A 23,433-nucleotide genomic window follows, 5' to 3' on the forward strand; every position below is an offset into this window, starting at 1 on the left:
TGTAAGGAAAATCTCTCTGTGTTCTGCAGCTGGGTGTCAAGCTCCTGAGGTAATCCTCAACAACAGGACATTCTGAAGAAAATAGTTATCTCAACGAGGCATTGTCCAGAGTAACTTTTCTTATCCATATTATAAGATATGGCCTTTACACTGACTGTAACAAAATTACTGAGGGAGAGAATTTCCACGTAGTAAAAAAGTATTCGGTATTTGCTTGAACTAAAATGATCTTTTCTCTCAATAATACTTTCAATTACAGCTATCAGAGATTTTTGGACTGAATATGTAGCAGGCTCACCAAAACTACCATGCCAAAAAAGGACTCTAGATTCATAATAATAATGGCTTGAGAATATAGAAGCACTCCCATGTCCTCAAATCAGTCAAATTATGACATAATCAAGGTGATGATTTATGTAATTCATTGGAACTCTTAATAGTGTGACTATATCATATATCAAATAATGAGAACCTTCAACACTGCATGTATTAATGTGTCTTATGCTAGATTCCTTCACAAGGTAGAAAAGGCCTGCTACTCAGTCTTACCTGCACATTTTGTTCTGGTGATTAGTGGAGGTCCTGGGAGCCCCGTTCCACCTTCACCAGGTCTTGTAAGTAGAACTCGGATCTCATATTCGGTATCTGGATCTAAATGCCATAATTTGTAAGTTGGAGCATTGACTGCATGGGTTTCTGTCCAGGATCCTGATGTCATTCGGTACTCTACTTCTTTCAGGATGATAGGACCATCGCCAATGATCGAGTTGGCATTTAGTTGGATCAGCAAATATGTAGGCCCAACACCAAGAAGCTGAGGAGGAGCAATGGGTCTTGGCGGTTCTAGGAGAGATGAGTGTGCACTTCAATTAGTAAGATTTAAAATAATACAAAGATATATTAGTGTCTAATAAGGCCTAAATGCTTAATGGATCATTTATTAGAAATGCATGATAAATACTTTAAAGAAAACTAGAAGACGCATGATCTGACAACTGTACTTTTAAAGAACATGTAATTTTGCAAGTGCATATGACTATTTTAACATAATTTTTCCTGTATTGAAAACACATTTTTTTCAGGAGATCAACTTGTAAAGTCACAGTATACAAAGGAAATAAAAAGAAAATATTTAGATATGGATAGCTCTAATTAGCTACTAAGAGAGTAGAGTTGATCTTTGACAATTTATTTCATTCACAAACTATGCCCAAGAGGTATTTTTCTTTTTGCTTTCCTTGTTACTTCTTCACAGTTTCTACAGATGAGTAAAGGAAGAAAGAATAACATAACCGAACTCAGAAAGTGATGCCAGGTGCTAACTTGTTTCTACAAATCTGCCTCACAGTGTGACAAATTTAAATTTACACCTACGCACAATCACAAATCACTAAACATCACTGGTCTTTGGGAGCAGCATAAGATAAGGCAATTCACCAACTATTAAACTCAAATGTCAAAGGCACACTATAATTTAATTTTGGATACCTTAAGATATTCTGCTTGAAAGAAACTTTGGAAAACATTATTTCAACGTTTGTACTTACAGAAAAGTTGAATGATATATTAAGGCACTTTTTTTTTCTTTCGTTAGAACAATGTGACTGAAATGAGACACCGAACTTTATGAAGGACTCAACAGCTATAGCTCTGTTCATATGGTCTTTCCACAAGGGATAATAACTCATAAAGTTCTTTGAATTCCTGGAACACTTCTCACTTTTCTCAGGAAAGTCAAAAGACCTAAAGAAAGTGTTAATAAAGTAGTAATTGCTCAAAAATTAATTTAAAACTTTTTTTAAGAGTTGGAGCAAATCACATAAACTATTAAACACAACCACAAAATGCTCCCTCACCCCAACCCACTACAGGTATGGGGTGGACTGAAGAAGGTACAAATAGAGGGAAGTCATGAGCACATAATCAATATCTTTCTAGTTGGATTTTTTGTTTCAATGGCAATGCATTGCATGAAAAAAATACAATGCAAATAAGGCCTGTAGACAGGTTTTACCTTCTTATGCAGGTTTAAATGAAACAAGAATGTTCAGGTGTAGACCAGGATTTTCTTTTTAACCCTGATTGTATAAAAGTACAGTTTCTAGCTTAAAAGCCTCTGAATTACAAACAACCTTAAAATTAGGAATAAGATTATCTGGTCTGTACAGCTACACAGGCTAAAGTAATTTTCAAGAAGATTCTTTCAAAATTCATATGATAAATATTAATTGAGTAGCTATTAATTGTTAGGCTGTCCTACACATTGGGTATCCATATAACATTGTAGGGGAGACATAGTAAAAAGAAATCAATGAATTCATTATTTTAAACTGAAATTTATATAGGAAACAAAAAGAAGACTCTGATAAATAATGAATGTAATATCAATATCTTTCGTCCAAAATCACTTGAAGGACATAAGTAACTCCTCACAAGTATTCATGGCTCATTATGGCAGTAACTTTTAAACTAATTATTTGTAGAACCACATGACCTTGGGATTCACTGGGCTCATGTTTAAAACAAAAACAAAACTAAGATCAAAGATGATAACATATGCTATATGAAGTGCAAACATTTATAATTTCTATAGAAAAGTGGTTAACACATGATTTACAAACTTTAACTACAACATCCATTCCTGATAGTTTGCAAATTGTTTCAACAATATGTAGTCAAAATTGCATAGTAAGTGAACTCTTTCCAATTTCACGACTGAATTCAACGGAGAAGTTATTCACAAAAGAAAAAAGTTTGAATAAAATAAACACAGTTTAGAATTTTCACTTATCAACTACGAAAATGGAGCTAGACATTTCATACCATGAAATTTTACCAACTGCTCTAACAACTTTTGTACTCAGAGTTTTAAAAAGTTTTTGTAGAGAGGGAGAAAGTTGATATATTCTCAAACCCTAAACTAAAATGAAACTGAATCGAGAAATGAACATAATAGAAAAAATGTAATGTCTTCCGAGATTACCTAAATGCTGCACATATTTTAAGAAGCAGTCTGTATTTTGTGAATAAACTGAGTTGCCTCATATGTGCAATGTTTGTTTTCATTCCAGATGGCTCATATACTAACTAATTTAAGTTAAGTTGGAAAGAATGCTAAATTCACAGCTCGCTGGGGTGCTACCCCAGTGTAGGGATAGAATAAACAGGCACAATATGCCAAGTGAATTATATATAACAAACCTTGGTTAATCATAAATTTATAGATATTCTGAAACCTGAACTTATGTGAGTATATCAAATGGTAAATCTCACCAATCAAAACTCTGCACACTCTTGCTATGGAAAATAAGGAGAAAACCTAAGAGGAGAGCAGAAGGTAAGAGAGGAAGGAAAGAAAAAATAGCCATACCGCAACATAAGAAACAAGTGAAAGAAAGAAGAGAAATAAGTGAAACAGTAAAGCACAACATTAATTCCAACATTTCTATCTTTAAGGAAGTGACATATAAAAGAAAACAAAAATTTGTAGTCTGGAAACCTAATATGAAAAAAATGCTTACACATTAATAGCTGTGTAATCCTAAATATGTTATTTAACTTTTTCACATTATAATTTATTCATTCGTGCACTAGGCATTATTTGAAGAATTTTTGAAGACTCAACTCCTAAATACACCAACAAGCCCTGTGTGATGCTAGGTTGCTTTGTTCTGTTTTGCCATATAGCATATACATTTTAACACTGAAAATTAATATTCAACACTAGTGTTGTTTGTATATGAAGAAATAAGTTTGATGTAATCAGTCAAGACTTGGTCAGAAGGGTAGTAGTTCACTCTGGCCAGTTTTACATCTCACTTTCCATGGTCAGGCCAAAAATGGGGGCAGTCCAGCATCAAAGCAATTGCTCAAATTTGGAAATGTGGCAATGTTAAGAGAGGCTTAAAAGCATATGTATTGATTAACAGCATGATTTTAAGATGTAAAATCTAGCATTAATGAGGCTAATATACCACTACATATTAAATTTTTATGTTGGAGGTAAAAAGTAGCTTTATATTAGCATATGTATTTTGTTTTCAGGCCCTTGAGAACAATGGGGCTTATTTATAAAATCTCTATTCATTTCAATAAATTATGCATGAATTTTAATCAGTTCACAAATGAACAAGTAATCGTTCTGCAGCAATATTAATATTCTTCATAACAATACACAACCAGACCCAGAAGTGAGGTGCGAATAAATCCCAGTTGTACAGGAGGTATCAACTGAAGCATGCAATCCCCAAAATATAAGATAAACTTTGCCAATGTTACCAATTAACTTTCAATTAATGACTTACATTCATTATTCTAGAACTGAACCTATTATAAAACCTGAATTATATATTCAAATTGTTTTGTTTTTATTTCAAATAATTTTTAAAAGTGTCTTGAAATCAAGCAAATCATTATGAAAAAATACTCCCATTCAGTTATTCCTATTATAATGTTATTTTACAAACACATGTGTCACTTAGCAAAATTCAGTTAACTAATAAAATGCAGAATAAGAAATAGAAGCCATAAATCCAGGAAAAGTCAGCAACAAAGTAAATGTCAAGGCAAAAAATACTTCTACATTTAATTTCCCAATTAGATAAATTAAATACCTCTCAATCCTACCTCCTTCCTAAGGGTTTTATTTGTCAACGGGGCCTTGACATAAAGTATCGTAGGATTAGTCCTACCACTACAGAAGGAGGCAATGATATTACATTATTCTCCTATGGCTGCTGCAACAAATTACTACAGATTTGGTGGCTTAAAACAACAGAGATTCTCTCCAAGTCCTGGAAGCCAGAAATCTGAAATCAGTACCACTCGGTCAAAATCAAGCTGTCAGAAGGCCGTACTTCCTATAAAGGCTCTAGGAGAAAATCAGTTGATTGAGTCTTCTAACTTCTGGTGGCGCTGGTATTCCTGTCCCTCCAAATTCCTTTCATTTGTTCACTTTGCCTTCTCCTCTCCTGTCTGTAGTCAAATCTCCCTCTGCCTTCCATATGGATATGGATGCTTGTGATTGCAGTTAGGGCCCATATGTATAATCCAGCATCTTCTCACCATTTCAACATCCTTAACTTAATCACACCTGCAAACATCATTTTTCCATATAAGGAACATTACAGGTTCCAAGGATTAGAATCTATTTGGGGGGCATTTTTCAGCCTACCACAGACATGGACTATGATCTCATCCTTCCTCCTGCCAGATATTTCAACTCCACTTTTTCTCCAGTTGGTAGGAAGCTTGTGAGCAGAAAACACTTCACCTACAGAAGTTTCTGAGCTGGGTCCAGAGTAGCAGATTATTTAAAAGTTAATAATTTATATCATATTTTACTCTTTTTCTTTTTCTTTTTTTTTTTTGATACGGAGTCTCATCTGTTACCCAGGCTGGAGTGCAATGGAGCAGTCTCGGCTCACTGCAACCTCTGCCTCCCGGGTTCAAGCTACTCTCCTGCCTCAGCCTCCCAAATAGCCGGGACTACAGGTGCATGACACCACACCCGGCTAATTTTTGTACTTTTTAGTAGAGACGGGGTTTCGCTATATTGGCCAGGCTGGTCTCAAACTCCTGACCTTGTGATCCTCCCACCTCGGCCTCCCAAAGTGCTGGGATTACAGGTGTGAGCCACCACACCTGGCCCATATTTTTCTTTTTACTATTTTTTGTAAAAGGGAAAAACAGAGATGATGGAAATCATGTTTTACAGGAGTCCACTGCTCTATTAACACATTCAACACTAGAATGTTTGCCCTGCAGATGGAATTTTTTTTTATTTGTTACCATTTCTTTACTTAAATGAAAGAATCACTTTGAAGTCAGTTTTACTCTGTTTCTTTATAATTTCCCTCACTAAAATTTTTATCCAGTTCTGGTTCCTGTTAGACAACAAATTCACAGTGCTTCTCATTGTTTAATTTTCTTCCCCATCACCTACTAGAAGTGCAAGTAAATGGACATGAGGGAGGCTAAGAGGAAGAAGAAAGACATCATTGGACCATCTAATTCAGGCATTTATCAGCTACCCCTACAATAATTTTAAATGATTTTAAATTATGTCAACAAGTTGGTAACATAATTTAATAAATTCTTGAGCATTTCAAGAAACTTAATATTACTGATGAATAGAAAGATGACCTTTGCTCCCATAACAAACAGAAAGCAGGTTATTCATATTTAGAAGCAATTTATTTGGACATTTAATATCATATGTATAACAACACAATTTAACCTTTCCTTAGATGTTAAAATAAGAAGTGTACATTTGAAAATTTTAGATTTAATAAGGTTTCTCCTACACTGCCAGTTTAAAAACTGCAACCCAGATATATTTATGAGAATTCTTTCATGATTTCACACTGTTATTTTTCTGATACTTCAAATTTTCAGTTCTCACAAGTTCCTTAGGAAGCCAAACAACTCATCATAAATTTAGCTCATATTTTAGCTCACAATGCAGTCAGCAAATTCTATAAATTTTTTGATCTAAATTACTATTAAGTTTTATTTACTTTGTACACTGATAGAATTGAGTTAAATTTGTTTTTATTATGTTAAAATCTATTCTTAAATCCATCAATTCAAGTGATAGATACCTTTTTTTTTTTTTTTTTTTTTTTTTTTTTTGACAGAGTCTCGCTCTGTTATCCAGGCTGGAGTGCAGTGGTGTGATCTTGGCTCACCACAACCTTGGCCTCCCAGGGTCAAGCAATTCTCCTGCCTCTGCCTCCCAAGTAGCTGGGATTACAGATACTTGCCACCACGCCCAGCTAATTCTTGTATTTTTAGTAGAGATGGGGTTTTACCATGTTGGCTAGGCTGGTCTGAAACTCCAGACCGCAGGTGATCTGCCCACCTCAGCCTCCCAAAGTGCTGGGATTACAGTTGTGAGCCACCAGGCCTGGCCTGGAGACCTTTTTTCAAATCATATTACTCAGGTGGCTCATAAGCTTGTACTGGTCAAATAAAGTTAATGCTAAGACACCACAAAGTTTGGATGTTGGGACCTGAGGCCCCTATGCCAGTACCTATGTAGGTATCAATCAGAAGGAGCTACCACTATCTACTACCATCTCTATGAAAATTCGATAGGTGTCTGCATATAGCTATGATGAACTAAAGAAAGAGTGTGTACTGTGCCCCAATGCCTATGCTTACAATATTTCACACACGAGTAACTTCTGAGAACCATGAAATAAGCACACATGATTTCACAGTGGTAAGTAGGTAGAAAACTTTAGATAAAAGGGGAAAAAAGAATTACAAATAATAAAGTATCTATTTAATGGGATATTATATATGTTTGTTTATACTAGATTTTTATTACTGTTAATTATATTCAGCTAAACAGAGTTTCTTCATTCTCTCCCAGTGGCTCCCTACTGGGGGCAATTATTCAAAAGCCAGGCATAGAAAGACAAATACTGCATGATCTCACTTATATGTGAAATCTAAAAAGCTTGAACTCATAGAAGCAGAGAGTAGAATGGTGGTTACCAGGGGCACCGGGGCAGGGCAGGGGCAGGGCGGGGAGTTTGTAGGGAAATGGAGAGATGTTCAAAGTGTACAGAATTTGTTCAGATGAATAAGTTTTGGAGGTCTACTATAACTATAATACAGGTAAGTATAATTAATAATAATTTATTATATATTTCAACATTTCTATGAGAGTAGATATTAAATATTCTCACCACAAATAAATGGTGAGATGATAAATATATGGTAATTAGCTTGATAATTATTTCAAATTGTATACATATACCAAAAGACCACATTGTACAACTTAAATATATTCAATTTTATTTGTTAATCATAACTTAATAAATCTGAAGTGAAAAAAAAAATCTCTAGTCCAAAACAATAATAGGTTCCTCTAGAACAGCTCAACAATGTAGAAAATAATTTTAACAATGCTGAAAATAATAAATTTACCACTTATCCCTACCTAAAACTATATCACTTATATTTCCATTTTTCAAAAGGGCAATGGAGCAGAATTTTGAGGAGGAGAGTGCAAGCTCTGTGGCTGTGGCAGTGATCATTTATTCACACTGGCTTGACTGTGGCCAGGGAAACACAGGGAAATGGGCATGTGACTACACGAATTGCTCACAGGCAAGTGAACTGATAACAATATTTTTGGAAAATAATTTATGTATCAAGAAATAGATATGTGTAAAGTAATAACACTTTGGGAAATTTATCATAAGGAGATACTTTCAGTCTTTGCTTAAAAGTAAAGTAAAAACTTGATCAAAATAATCAGTGATGGGAAAATGGGAGGTAAATCATGGTGTAACTTCTCAACAGAACACAAGTTATAAAGATTATTAGTTTTCACTTTCAAAAGTAAAAAGCATATCCCTGAAAAAACAAAATCAGCAACCACCAAAAGCAGAAGAAAATATACCAAAAAGTTAATAGCAGTGACCAGGGAACTCCAGGACCATGAGTGACTTAGCTTTTTCTTTTATCCTTGTTTTTCAATACAATTTGTTATGTGCCCACAAAACATTCTCATCATTACATTCCCAGTGTTTCTTTTAGCACCTGACAAAGTTCAATACTATTATTATAGAATGAATGACTGCCTTAACAATGCCCCAAAGAAAAAGTTACCCATGCCACCGTAAGAAAAACTTATCAGCTGGGAGCAGTGGCTCATGCCTGTAATCCTAGCATTTTAGGAGGCTGAGGAGGGCAAATCGCTTGAGCCCAGGAGTTTGAGACCAGCCTGCGCAACATGGTGAAACCCCATCTCCACAAAAAATACAGAAATTAGCCAGGTGTGGTGGCAGCTGTGGTCCCAGCTACTCGGGAGGCTGAGATGGGAAGATCACCTGAGCCTGGGAAAGTTGAAGCTGTAGTGAACCAGGATCACGCTACTGCACTCCAGTGTGGGCAACAGAATGAGACCCTATATCAGAAAAAGGGAAGGGAAGGGGAGGGGAGGGGAGGGGAGGGCATGAAGGAAGCGGGGAGGGGAGGAGAGGGAGGAAGGGAGGAAGGGAGGAAGGGAGGAAGGGAGGAAGGGAGGAAGAGAAGAAGGGAGAAAGGGAGAGGGGGAAGGAGGGAAGGAGGGAAGGAAGGAAGGAAAAAACTACGTAAATTCTACCTATTCCACATTTTAAAATGTACACTTCAATGTAAGAATCGACACTTGGAGAACACAATACCCAAACTTTATTTATTTACTTATTTAATTTTCAGGTGTTAACATTAAGCCCTTAAAAAGTAAGATGTAACATCTCAGACTCTGAACGACGTAGCAAGCCAAATGCCCTGACACTGATACATAGCACCTACAAATTGTTACTCTTTAATTAAAAGAGTTAATTGACTGGAACAAAAGAACACATTCTAAGCAACTGCTTAGTGACCAAGTGGAATCAAATGATTTATCCAGCTTGTTAAAAAAAAAAAAAAAAAAAGGCACAGCTACAATTCTAGCATTAATTTTTTTTGCCTCTTCTACAAATCACATCAATTAAAATGTTTTAAGTATTTTCCATGTGAAGAAAACACTCCGATTTATATATTTTAAAACTAATTCGAATACACAAGATCAATAAGAAATTGTATATAATTGTACTAATACGTGTGTGTGTGTGTGTGTGTGTGTGTGTGTGTGTGTCCCTTGAACAAAAATTTAATTCAGGGTAGGAGAAAATTCTGATGCTAAATATGCTGCTCTTCATATTCAACAATGATTTTGTCTCTCAAGTCCCCATGTGATATGTATTCAGTTTTTGAAGTGCAAGATCTGTAGAATTACAGTATTTAATGTCTATGATATGGCTCTTTCCTGCTGCCTAAAGTGCTGAAATAAGAAGAATCATTTCAGCAATGAAACTGCAAATTTTGCATACTGAATTTTATATCCTATGCATTACCATGGCGTTTTATTCACCTTGATTTGAAAACATTGCTGCAATAACTTTATTACCTGCTTGAAATAAAAAGGCACAGCTGCAGCATACTGTTTTAGATGTCAGCAGAAACTAAAACAAGGTTAGGTTCATATTCAGGGTGGATGAAAAGGTGATGGAATTTTAAAAAGTAAGTTTATGTGTCCTTTAGCTCATAATCAAACTATAGGGAAACTAAAAAATAGCGTCTCATTTTGTCCAAAACTACTCTCTTCATAATATCCATGTAGTGAATTGGTTTAGAATGATAAATTGCAATAATATATATATTATTATTATTATTATTATTATTTGGAAATGGAGTCTTGCTCTGTCGCCCAGGCTAGCGTGCAGTGGCGTGATCTCAGCTCACTGCAAGCTCCACCTCCCGGGTTCATGCCATTCTCCTGCCTCAGCCTCCCGAGTAGCTGGGATTACAGGTGCGTGCCACTATGCCAGGCTAATTTTTCTGTATTTTTCGTAGAGACGGGGTTTCACCGTGTTAGCCAGGATGGTCTCGATCTCCTGACCTCATGATCCACCCGCCTCAGCCTCCCAAAGTGCTGGGATTACAGGCGTGAGCCACCGCGCCCGGCCAATTATCGCAATAATTTTAACAACTTTACAAAAGCCTCTCTCAGTACTACAGTCAACATGGTGGCAAACCATGTTATGATGAAAGTTATGAATCCCTATGAATGACTCATAAGCTGATAAATACAGAAGATTTTTCTCATGGTCATTTAATACCTCATTTCAGCTTTGTCAGAGCTCAAACTGTTCATAGTATTTCAAGAAAAGAACATCCAGTTGATTCCAGGAATAACAATCAAGTCAGCAATAAAACTAGGAAAGCCTTTAACTCTGTTCAGTTCACTGAAGTCTAGGGCCATAAACAGGTGATCACCTCACCACATCATCAGTCACCTTTAAGAGCTAGGAGACTTTTTAAAAAATATATGATTGGAGAAAGGAAGGGAACTGTGTTTGTCAATGGCAATATATGTCCCAGTTACTTGTTGAATATGCCTAGATTATATAGTACTGGCTATTATTCCATTCTAGATTATAGGCAAAAGGACTTGGAGTACAATAACACTATCCACATTCATTTTATGTTAATACATATTAAGACACAATGGCTGAATCCAGTAAACAAGATATCAATTTTAAAAAAAACCTACTGCGAAATCTCTATAATGAGAATATAATCTCTATTTATAGATGTGTATGTGTAATACACATATATGCAGACACATACACATATATAAGTATATGTGATATGTATACATAGTTTAAAAAATTATTATTAAAAATATCCTGAATCTTCCACATCTAGAATATAAATACATTTGTAAAATGTCATCAGCCTAAATTCCAAATTTTAAGAAATTTTAAACCTATGTAATTAGAAGATTTTTGTGACACTTAGTTGTAACGAAACCTAATCTAAGTTTGCCAACTTACTCCCCAGGTCTAAACACTCCGTTGTGATGAGTCTTTGTAACATACAACGTACAAGCATATTATAAATACATACTTTGTAATCATTTCAAGTCAATACCAAATAACGAAGTCAATATTAAGTACATGAAACCAACAACTGATGACCATTTTAAAATGTAATGACTCAGACCTGCAATAAATCAGGAGACACTACTTGCATCCTCCACTCAATGACCCTGGTTTCCAGTCAGGTAAAATGCAAAACTTTATTTACCCTAAGTTAATCAGGGGAATTATTATCTACCTATTATTTCTACACGTCTATGTAGGGTACAGAGTCACGATGACTTGTCCAGGCATATCCCTGTATGTACTACTAATATATTTACTTTTTTATGAAAAAGGAATTGTGATGACATAGTAAAACTAATGGAACAAGACCTCAGTCATATATAAAATTCCACTAGATAACAGGATTGATGTATGTACTACTAACTCCAAAGCAGTCATAGTTATAAGCCTCTCTTTGGATCAAAAAAACATAAATCTTCAGAGACTTATTTAAAGATCTTCATAGCAAAGAAAATTTGTCATTAGCTTATATAGATCCAACTAAGTTTTATAATGTAAAAATTCTCAATATATATTTATTCAGGGACATCAAATGATATTAATTAGCAATTGTCGAAAATAGCCTCAATTTTGGAATTAAACAAAAAACAATCATGTGTCTTATTGGATTAAGAGATACAGAACTTTTAAGGAGAAATGAGTTCACTACATGGAGTCACTGACTTTAGGTAAGCTATCCTGATGGCAATGATATAAAAAAGTCAGGTAGACATGACCTGGGAACCAGAGGACAGGTTATTACGTACTTCTAATAAGTCTTTCAACTAAGAAAGGCAGGTTTTCATGGGCAATTGGATAATATGTAGGCTTAATGATGGGGGAAGAAAAAAGAGAATGCATTAAAGCAGATCTATCAATATGGTTACTATAAGGACTTCTGAAAAAATATTTTAATCATCTAATTCTATTACCATTCCTTTAGGGGCCAAAATACCTGTCCTCAATAATCAAAGTGCTATCAAAATCACCACACCTAGTTTTATAAATAGATGGAAGCTGAAGGTTGGCAATAATTATAGACCCATCTGATAAAATAACAAGTTAATAATATTTTTAAGATGCTTAACCATGTAAGACATCTTATACCAGTGTGACAGCCGAGCCAGCAAAAGACCTTTTATTTCAACTCCCCTTGAACACACTCACTTTCACACCTTAATGGGGCATCTGACATTCATAGTATCAAAATAAGTCATATCATCCAAAATATGAAATACTGGAAGGGAGTCCTAGTTCTATAATCCAACATGCACAGCAAGAGAAATTTCCAGACTAGTAAAATAGTTTCTAGAGCACAAGGAATGCAATTACACAGCTAAGGAGTTGGGTTCTTCTTTCACAGCTACTGTTCCTAAGTAACAAGAGAGCATCCTAGTCTACTTTGATAAATACCATGCCTTTAAAAAATAAGGACATAAAATGGCTACCAATCCAGACTATTCATATACTCTTTTCTGTAAATTTCAAATTCCCTATCCTTTTCCACATTCAGCCAGGTCAGCTGAAAATTTGCTGGAGAAAAGAACCATAAGACATAAAATGGCACTAATATTTTCATAGATATTGAAGATTCTTGAAAATATTACCTCAATCAGTGGATGTAAGATGAATAAAGAATTGAGAAAGGAATGCTACTATTTTAAACATTATAGAAAAAAGAAGAAGGTACCATGTTTCTTTGGTATGAAATTTTGTAAAATGATGCACTAATGTAAGTTGATAGCTGAGAGATCTCCATATTGTAACTGAAGGGTATCAATTCCTGCTCCAGCGCCATACAATTACATTTTTTAATCTCTTTTGTTTTTTTTCTTTTTTTTTTTTTGGCTTAAAAAATTTACTTTAAGTTCAGGATACATGTGCAGAACATGCAGGTTTGTTACATAGGTATACATGTGCCACGGTGGTTTGCTGCACCTATCAACCTGTCATCTGGGTTTTAAGCCCCTCATGCATTAGCTATCTTTAAATGTCTATGTCCAGGTTTTAAATTAAGAGTCTGACATTGAACAAATGTCAAGATACTAAACTTGGAAATTAATCAGAGAAGTATACCAGATGTATCATTACTATACAGCATAATAATTTGCTTAAACTATAAAGGCACTAATTTGTACCTGGATATTTTGAAATCTACTTTCAAAAGTTATTTTATTTTAATATATAAATGCAAATTATGTTAAACAGAGATATAAATGTACTCATTGTATATTTTCTTCTTTATAAAACCAATGTCAATTATGTGAGGAAAAAGAGATCAATGGTTAAGACTGTGCTCTCTAAACCAAGGTGTCCCCTAGGTGATATTCAAATTACACTCAGAATGGCTGGGGAGGGGGGACAATCAAACTATACTAGATAGATTTTTGTGACTATTATGGTAGATAACAAAAAGAACATGAAATAAAGGCACGAAATAACATTAGTCACTGCAATGGTCTGAAAATGCGCTACAAATTCTCTGATAGCACTCGCATTGAGAGGCTGGATCCCCTTCAATCCAGAGAGACCTCATGCCTGCCTCAACAAGTAGAGCGCAGAGAAAGTGATGTAATGAGACCTAGAACACTTGTTCTAGGTGCCACCATTTCCAATTTTCAATTAGCCAGTGGCATTATCCCAATTCAAGTGCCAGACTTGTGCCAGATGATTCTAGCCTCCAGGAGTTTAAATCACCTTTAGCTGTTCAATTTGAGACTCTCAGCTCGGGACCCAAATATCATACTGGAGTGATCTATACATATCACCCAAATTTATAGCCCACAGAAGCTGTGAACACTATAAAATGGTTATTGTTTTATGCCACTAAGTTTCATGATGCAGCAGGTGATAAATAGAACTCTATGTCTTATTAAGACAGCTGAAAGTAAACTTCTGAGAAAGATGCAAACTTCCTAAAATAAAATGCACTGCCCTTTCATGATCTGTCCCCTGCTCATCTGTCCAGCCTCATGTGTTATCACTCTTCAAGTCCAATTATATGTTCACATTTAACAACTTGTGTTTTCCATGGGAAACTCTTCTCTTAAAATCATCCCACCTTGAGTTGAACAACGAGAACCCATGGACACAGGGAGGGGAACATCACACACCATGGCCTGTTGTGGGGGTAGAGGGCTAGGGGAGGGATAGCATTAGGAGAATTACCTAATGTAGGTGATGGGTTGATGGGTGCAGCAAACCACCATGGCATGTGTATACCTATGTAACAAAACTGCATATTCTGCACAAGTACCCCAGAACTTAAAGTATAATAATAATAAAAAAAAATCATTCCACCTTTATCCTATACTTCCTAGAGTGTCTTTTTGCCATTTATATACTTAGCAAAGTTATCTATCTTCAAATTTCAGTTCAGTTATTACTGCCTCTGAAAACCTTTCTCACTACACTCTCTTCAGCCTGAAATAAACGCACTTTTTCTGGTAAGAGATTTACCTATATTTTTTGCCTCTCTCTTCACTTACTGACTTTCTTGAAGGCAAGGACTGTATATTGTTTGCCTTTGAATTACATTTATGTCTTCAGTGCAATCAATATTTGTTGAATGAATGCACTTATGAACAAATAAAAGAATTAACATAAGAAGATAATTAGAAATGGAAAGCAAGATAATGTCAACTGTTGGTGAAGATGTGAAACTTTATGCTTGCAAGGTGGAGTATAAATTATATGAGAAATTAAGAAAAATTTTTGCCAGTACCTCCTTGAGCTGAAAATCAGCATACCCTATGACCTAGCAATTCCGCTTTCAGGTACGTGCTACCCCAAAATGATCCCATCTGTTCCTGAAAAGTCATATAGTAGTATATTCAAATACTGGTATTGTAAATAGCTCAAGGTGAAAAAGAACCAAATGTCTATCATCAGAAAAATGAATAAATTGTGGCACAGTCACACAACAAGATTTCATAACAATGATGTTCTATGATGCATAGCTACATGCAGCAATACGGATTTCACAAACTTAATGCTGAATGAGAGAAACCAGATAAGAGTATAAACTATTCATATGTGAGATGCCATATACCTGTTACTTATTAATGTTATAAACCAAGAACAGTGGTTACTCTGGGGGAAGAGGTTATTAACTAGAATGGAATGAGGTAGCACTTCTGGGGTGCTGGTAATATTCAACAAGCTACACATTTATCAAACTATATGTTTAATATACACTTTTCCATATGCCTACAATATACCAAGGAAGGGAGGGAGGGAGGGAGGGAGGGAGGGAGGGAGGGAGGGAGGGAGGGAGGGAGGGAGGGAGGGAGGGAGGGAAAGGGTAGGAAAAGGGAGGAAACAAACTAAACTCTTAACCAGAAAATCCACCAACCCCCACAAGGGCCACTAAGTAAAAGTGGAATCTCATCCTGAGATTTAACATTTAAAGTCAGCATGTATGGCAAAATCTAATTCCTTCAAAATTTCTCTTGAAAATTCCTAAATCAATCACAAACATGGGCATCTATGTTTTTCCTTAAATGCTTCAATGTACCAGATCTTTTGACTTCTAAAGCAAGAGAATCCCCGAAATCAAAAGAAACATGAAGAATAGCCATCTGCAAAAGTTTAGGCATTCAAATGTTTCTGCCTATGAGATGGATCAAGTATAGGTTAGAAGAAGCAGTGGAGTTCTACAGCCATCTTTGTATGTTACATATATTGTGATGTGATTATACCACATAAAGGCATCAAGTAAACTTTTTTCTGCTTTCTAACTACAAGTTCTTCAGAATTACTTATTTGAATTCATCTATATATGATGGTTCATACATTTCCCAGAGCATCTCTCTATTATGAGAATATATTTCTTTTATGTAACATTATACTGGAATCATGCCAAGTTAGGTCTTTAATGTCTTGATATTATTTGTACTCTGGTTGCATTGCCATTGTTAGTTCAGAGAAAAATTCTGAACTCATCTAATAACATCTCTCTAAGTAAGGTAAGCAAATGTAGAAATGGAGCTACTCTGCAAATGAGTCATTTAAAAGGGGATTTAGCTCATGATTTGACTTTTATCATGAAGAGACATTTAGATTACGTCCCTACTTAAGATACAAATTAGAGTAAACTTCCTCCACAGCATACATTTAAAGGTTTCTAGGCCAGGCAGAGGGCTCACACCTATTATCATAGCAATTTGAGAGTCTGAGGCAGGAGGATCACTTAAGGCCAGGCATTCAAGACCAGCCTGGGGAACACAGCAAGACTCCTGACTCTATGAAATATAAAGATAAAATTAAAAATAGCCAGTGTGGTGGTGCTCAGCTATAGTCTTAGCTATTTGGGAGGCTGAGGTGAGATTGCTTGTATCTGGGAGGCTGAGGCTGTAGTGAACCAGTCTAGGTGACAGAGAGAGACCCTGTCAAAAGTAAAATAAATAAATAAAAGTTTTCTAATGCTATTTTATCAAGCTGAAAACGAGAAGTCAATGGAGTGGTCTGAAAAAGAAAAAAAGACAGAAAGAGAGAGAGAAGAAGAAGAAGAAGGATGAGGAGGAGGGGGGGAGGAGGAGGGGGAGGACAAGGAGGAAGAAGGGAGGGAAGGAGGGAGGGAGGGAGGGAGGGAGGGAGGGGAAGGGAAGGGACAGAGAGTCCAAAATTTTCATTGGACTTAATCAAAGATGATTGGGACATTAAAAGATCCTACCTTACTGAGCCTACCCTGGAAGGTGTTTTTAATTTTCATATTAATTAAAAATAGGTGCTTATGGACTTTCTTTGATTACTAAGCACTATGACTTTAAAAGAGGATAGGCTATTAAATTCTACGTAATTTATTTTTTCTACAAACAGGAAAGTGCTGAAACTCAAAGAATCTCATGATATTATTAAAGACATTGAAAACACTTCCAAAATTTTCTTAGCGCTACAAAGGCAATTCATAATTCTTGACATAAAATCCAAGAAAAATGTTCAGGGAAGAGGAGAAGAAAAATGCAAGAGCAATAGCAGAATAATTTCTTAACTTTTAATAAACCACACTTATGCCAGGCTCTGCCTAGATTCTAACAAAGCCATACTGAAATCAAGGTTGAGTGCACATCCATGCACATGTGAGTGTGCATGAGTGTGTGTGTATGTTTACAGTAGTACATCAGAATCTAAAAAAAGGACATGTGTGGTAGTCCTAAATAGTTTCAAATATAAACTACATTTGATTTAGAAAGGAACACACGTCTCCTGTTCCTGTATTGAGAATCTGCTATAAAATGATAAGTTTGGCCAGGCATGACGGCTCATGCGTGTAATCTCAGCACTTTGGGAGGCTGAGATGGGAGGACTGCTTGAAGCCAGGATTTCAAGAATAGCCTGGGAAACATAGTGAGACCCCATCTCTATTAAAAAATATATATATTTTACTAAATTAAATTTTAAAAATTAAAAATATTAAATAAAATGGTAGGTAATAACTATCATGCTACTTGTTAGGGCAGGAATCAGTTAAAAATAGCAGTCAAGCAACTTAAAGGAAATGCATTGTTTCTAGAGACAAGATAATGATCCCAGTAACACAGTAGTAAGAATCATTGAAATTTAAGGGGTAAATCTCACAAATCTGTTTCTTATTCATATTTATGTAAAACTTGCTTCAAGTAGCAAGACTAGTATTAATAAAATTAATAATAATCTTATTAGTTGGAGTATCACTACCAATGAGTATGGAAAGTGAAGAAATTGATATATAGGCCCTGGAAAATGGACGAATAAAAGCAGATGCCATCTGTGGCACTTAAGGAGAGGAACGAAGGCAGAGAGTGAATTCAGCATCTTCCACTGAAATATCCAGGTTCTCACACTGGGACTGACTAGGCAAACAGCTCAACCCACGGAAAATGAAGAAAAGCAGGGTGGGGCGATGGCCCACTTCGGGGAGACATGAAGCCAAAGGAAGCCCCACTCCCAGCCAGGGGAAGCGGTGAGGAATTATGTAACCCTGCCCCGGGGAAACCACGCTTCTCCCGTAAATATTTGCAACCTGCAGCTCAGGAGATCCCCTTGTAAGTTCAGGCTACTAGGGCTTTGGGTCCAATACACAGAGCTGTGTGATGTCCCAGCAGAGCAACCACTTAAGTACACACAGACACTCAGGAGTTTTGTATACTCTGGACCCGGGATTCCCAGGGAGGGTCACTACATACTCCTAGGAGCGGGGCTGAATACAGGGAGCCAAGCAGTGTTGTTCTGCAGGCCCCACTTCGAGGGCACTTCACAAGTTAAGACCAACTGGCTTGGAATTCCAGCCAGACAGTGCTGACAGGCTGACAGGCTCCGTCCACCTAAGAAGGACGGAGTTCCCCAGGGAAGGGGTGGTTGCCATCTCTGTGGTTCAGTCAACTCAATTTGAATTTGAAATAGAATCCCTGGATAGACCAATGACAAATTCTGAAATTGAGGCACTAATAAATAGCCTACAAACCAAAATAAAGCCCAGGATCAGATGGATTGACAGCTGATTTCTACCAGAGGTACAAAGAAGAGCTGGTACCATTTCTAGGAAACTAATCCAAAAAATTAAGAAGGCGGGATTCTTCCCTACCTCTTTCTATAAGGCCAGCATCATCCTAAATATCAAAACTTGACAGAGATACAACAGACAAAAGAAAACTTCAGGCCAACATCCTTAATGAACATCGATGCAAAAATCCTCAACAAAATACTGTTAAACCGAATCCAGCAGCATATCAAAAAGCTTATCCACCATGATCAAGTTGGCTTCTTCCCCGGGATGCAAGGTTGGTTCGACATACACAAATAAATAAATGTGATTCATCACATAAACAGAACTAAAGACAAAAAAACAAAAACAAAAACACATGATTATCGCAATAGATGCAGAAAATGACTTCAATGGAATTCAATATCTCTTCAGGTTAAAAACTCTCAATAAACTAATGGAAAAGACTTCAAAACAGTAACAGCCATATATGACAAACCCACAGGCAAAATCGGCAATATCATGCTGATTGGGCAAAAGCTGGAAGCATTCCCCTTGAAAACCAGTACAAGACAAGGACGCCATCTCTCACCACTCCTATTCAACATAGTATTGAAAGTTCTGGCCAGGGCAATCAGGCAAGACAAAGAAATAAAGAGTATTTGAATAGGAAGAGAGGAAGTTGAATTATCTTTATTTGCAGATGACATGATCCTATACCTAGAAAACCCCATCACCTCAGCCTAAAAGCTTCTGAAGCTGATAAGCAACTTCAGCAAAGTCTCAGGATAATCAATGTGAAAAAATTGCTAGCAGTCCTATATCCCAAAAACAGGCAAGCACAGAGCCAAATTCTGAGTAAACTCCCATTCACAATTGCTACAAAGAGAATAAAATGCCTAGAAATACAGCTAACGAGGGAAGTGGAAGACCTCTTCAAGGAAAACTACAAACCACTCCTCCAAGAAATCAGAAAGGACACAAACAAATGAGAAACATTCCATGCGCATGGACAGGAAGAATCAATGTCATGAAAATGGCCATACTGCCTAAAGTAATTTATAGATTCAATAGCATTCCCATTAGACTACTATTGATGTTCCTCATAAAATTAGAAAAAAACTATTTTAAAATTCATATGGAACCAAAAAAGATCCTAAATAGCCAAGGCAATCCAAAGCAAAATGAACAAAGCTGGAGGCATCATACTACCCAACTTCTAGCTACGGTATAAGGCTACAGTAACCAAAACAGCATAGTATTGATACAAGAACAAACACATAGACCAGTGGAACAGAATAGAGAATTCAAAAATAAGACTATCCACCTACAACCATCTGATCTTTGACAAACCTGAAAAAACAAGCAATGGGGAGAGGATTCCCTATTTAATAAATGGTGCTGGGAGAACTGGCTAGCCAAATGCAGAAAATTGAAACTGGACCCCTTCCTTAAAACATATACAAAAATTAACCCAAGATGATTAAAGACTTAAATGTAAAACTCAAAACTATAAAAAGCCTAGAAGGAAATCTAGGCAATACCATTCAGGACATAGGTATGGATAAAGATTTCATGATGAAGACACCAAAAGAAATCTCAACAAAAGCAAAAATTGACAAATGGGATCTAACGAAAGAACTTCTGCACAGCAAAAGAAATTAACATCAGAGTGAACAAACAACCTACAAAATGGGAGAAAATTTTTGCAATCTATCCATCTGACAAAAGTCTAATATCCAGAGTTTATAAGGAACTTAAGCGAATTTACAAGAAGAAAACAACTCCATTAAAAAGTAGGCAAAGGACATGAACAGACATTTCTCAAAAGAAGACATATAGGCAGCCAACAAACATGAAAAAAAAAAAAAGATCAACATCACTGATCATTAGAGTAATGCAAATCAAAACCACAAAGAGATACCATCTCACATCAGTCAGAATGGTGATTATCGAAGAGTCAAAAACAACAGATGCTGGCAAGGGTGTGGAGAAAAAGGAATGCTTATAAACTGTTGGAATGTAAATTAGCTCAACCCTTGCGGAAGACAGTGTGGCAATTCCTCAGAGACCTAGAGGCAGAAATACCATTTGACCCAGAAATCCCTCTACTGGGTATATACCCAAAAGAATGGAATCATTCTTTTATAAAGATACACGCATGTGTGTGTTCATTGCAGCACTATTCGCAATAGCAAAGACATGCAATCAACCTAGATGCCCATAAATGACCCACTGGATAAAGAAAATGTGGTACATGTATACCATGAAATACCATGCAACCACACAAAGGAATTGGATCATGTCCTTTGCAGGGACATGGAGAGACTTGGAAGCTATTATCCTCAGTAAACTAATGCAAGAACAGAAAACCAAACACCACATTCCGCACTTATAAGTGAGAGCTGAATAATGAGAACACATGGATACATGGAGGGGAACAACACACACTGGGGCCTGTTGGATGGAGGTATGCGGGGGAGGGAGAGCATCAGGAAGAGTAGCTAATGGATTCTGGGCTTAATACCTAGGTGATGGGACAATCTGTGCAGCAAACCACCATGGGACACATTTATGTATGTAACAAACCTGCACATCCTGCACATGTACCCCTGAACTTAAAAGTTGAAGAAAAACAAAAGGAAAGAAAGTGAAGAAATTTCAAGAAAAGGCCAGGCGTGGTGGCTCACGCCTGTAATCCCAGCATTTTGGGAGGCTAAGATGGGTGGATCACCATCTTAGGATGGTGTTTGAGGTCCAGGTCAGGAGTTTGAGACCAAACATGGCCAGTATGGCGAAACCCCATCTCTATTAAAAATATACAAAAATTGGGAGTGGTGGGGGGCACCTGTAATCCCAGTTACTTGAGAGGTGGAGGCAGGAGAGTTGCTCGAACCTGGGAGGCAGAGGTTCTAGTGAGCCGAGATTGTGCCACTGAACTCTAGCCTGGACAACACAGTGAGAATCTGCATCACAGACAAAAAAAAAAAAAAAAATTCAAGTTAAAAAATATAAGAGGGGGAGAAAATGTTCCTAGGGACATGCCCTGCTTATTGACATATTTCATTCAAAAGATAAGTCACATTTCCAGATAACTTCTTATTTTCCATATAGTTGTTAGTAACTGAATCTGGAATAGACTTTCTTAGTTAGAAATACAAAAACATAAACAGAAGCTTTATTTGCTTCTTGGACCCTCATGGAAAGAGCCTGGTGGAGAAAAAAGAAATTATGTTATAATTTGAAAACTAGATATTACCATAGTTACATATGGCACTATAACCCCCTAAAGAGTATGTATCTTAGTCATTTTATTAGCAATAAATCCAATAATTAACACATGGTGATCCTCAAATATGTTAATCAAATCAATGAATATATAGGGTTTTTATGTTAATAATAAAATATTATTATTTAAAGTGACTTAAAGAGAAGGTAGAGAGACAAAAGTCTGGTGATATTTAAAACAAACTCTTTTATTTTAATATATCAGAAACATATTATAAGAATCAAAGAGAACACACAGATTCAGCAAGAAGGCACACTTCCATCACCCAGCAGAAAGATACATGCTGCTAATAATAAAGGGTGTTCATTAAAAAAAAAAAAAAAAATCAGAGTGTCTTACACTGTTCCTAAGCCATTCAGTCAAGGCATTGGTAACAACAAAACACTTTATTCTCAGTATAAAAAAAGGATTATCAGTATTAATTGTTAAAACTCGCTGTAGATAAACTAGATACTTAAAAATATATAGGCAGATAAGGCAAGAAAATAGAAAATTTAAGTGTTAGAGATTACTCTTTAAAAAGAATTATGATACATTTTTTGTGTTCATCTCAAAAGTAGCTTCATATAATACCATAGGCTCAAAATGATGAAAGGTCACTGATGTATTGCCAACTCATTTTTATGAGATAAATTCAATTATAATTGCTGTGACTATTCCAGCCACAATGTAGACATAGAATCCAATTATCTATTTCATTTTCATTTATACCTCATGGGCTAGATCATTTATCATGTTTCATGATAATGATCAGAAGACACATGGAAAGTGATTTCTGGAGGTAACAAATCACCTTCCATATTAGCATAGCTTACAAGTTCCTGTCAACAACTACTATGCATAAATATGAGGTAATTAAATTTACAATGTGAAGGAGTGTTTGATATGCTACTTGCTTCCTTCACAGCTGCCAAAAATCTGGGTTGCTAAGTGCAGCAAAACCCTTTGGTTGCAAATCAGGAATCATTATGCCCCAGAACCCCAACAGGTAGATGGTGTGCTCGGGCTCAAGGTGCTGAGATGCATCTTTCATCATCTGGTATTATTACTTCTTGCCACCAAGCCATCCATCATTACTGCTGAGACAGTTTGAAATGATTGTCCTGGACTCTCACATTACTGCTCCTTGAACTCTATCTCATCCATCTTTTGCATCATTCCTGATTCACAGCTAAGTACCCTCTCCCTGCTACAAAATCAAGTGTGAACTA

General features: G+C 36.2%; 1 protein-coding gene across 10 annotated transcripts in view; it reads right to left on the reverse strand.

Moving 5' to 3' along the window:
• PTPRK (protein tyrosine phosphatase receptor type K) overlaps nt 1-23,433 on the reverse strand; it is a 562,311-nt gene that overhangs the window by 219,751 nt on the left and 319,127 nt on the right. For all 10 annotated transcript variants that reach the window (XM_055114112.2, XM_008952978.5, XM_063605453.1 and 7 more), the window contains exon 7: nt 550-843. In XM_055114112.2, the coding sequence (XP_054970087.1) occupies nt 550-843 (294 nt within the window). The remainder of the gene's footprint in view (nt 1-549; nt 844-23,433) is intronic.

This window comes from Pan paniscus, chromosome 5 (assembly GCF_029289425.2).
Source record: "Pan paniscus chromosome 5, NHGRI_mPanPan1-v2.0_pri, whole genome shotgun sequence".
Lineage (NCBI taxonomy): Eukaryota > Metazoa > Chordata > Mammalia > Primates > Hominidae > Pan > Pan paniscus.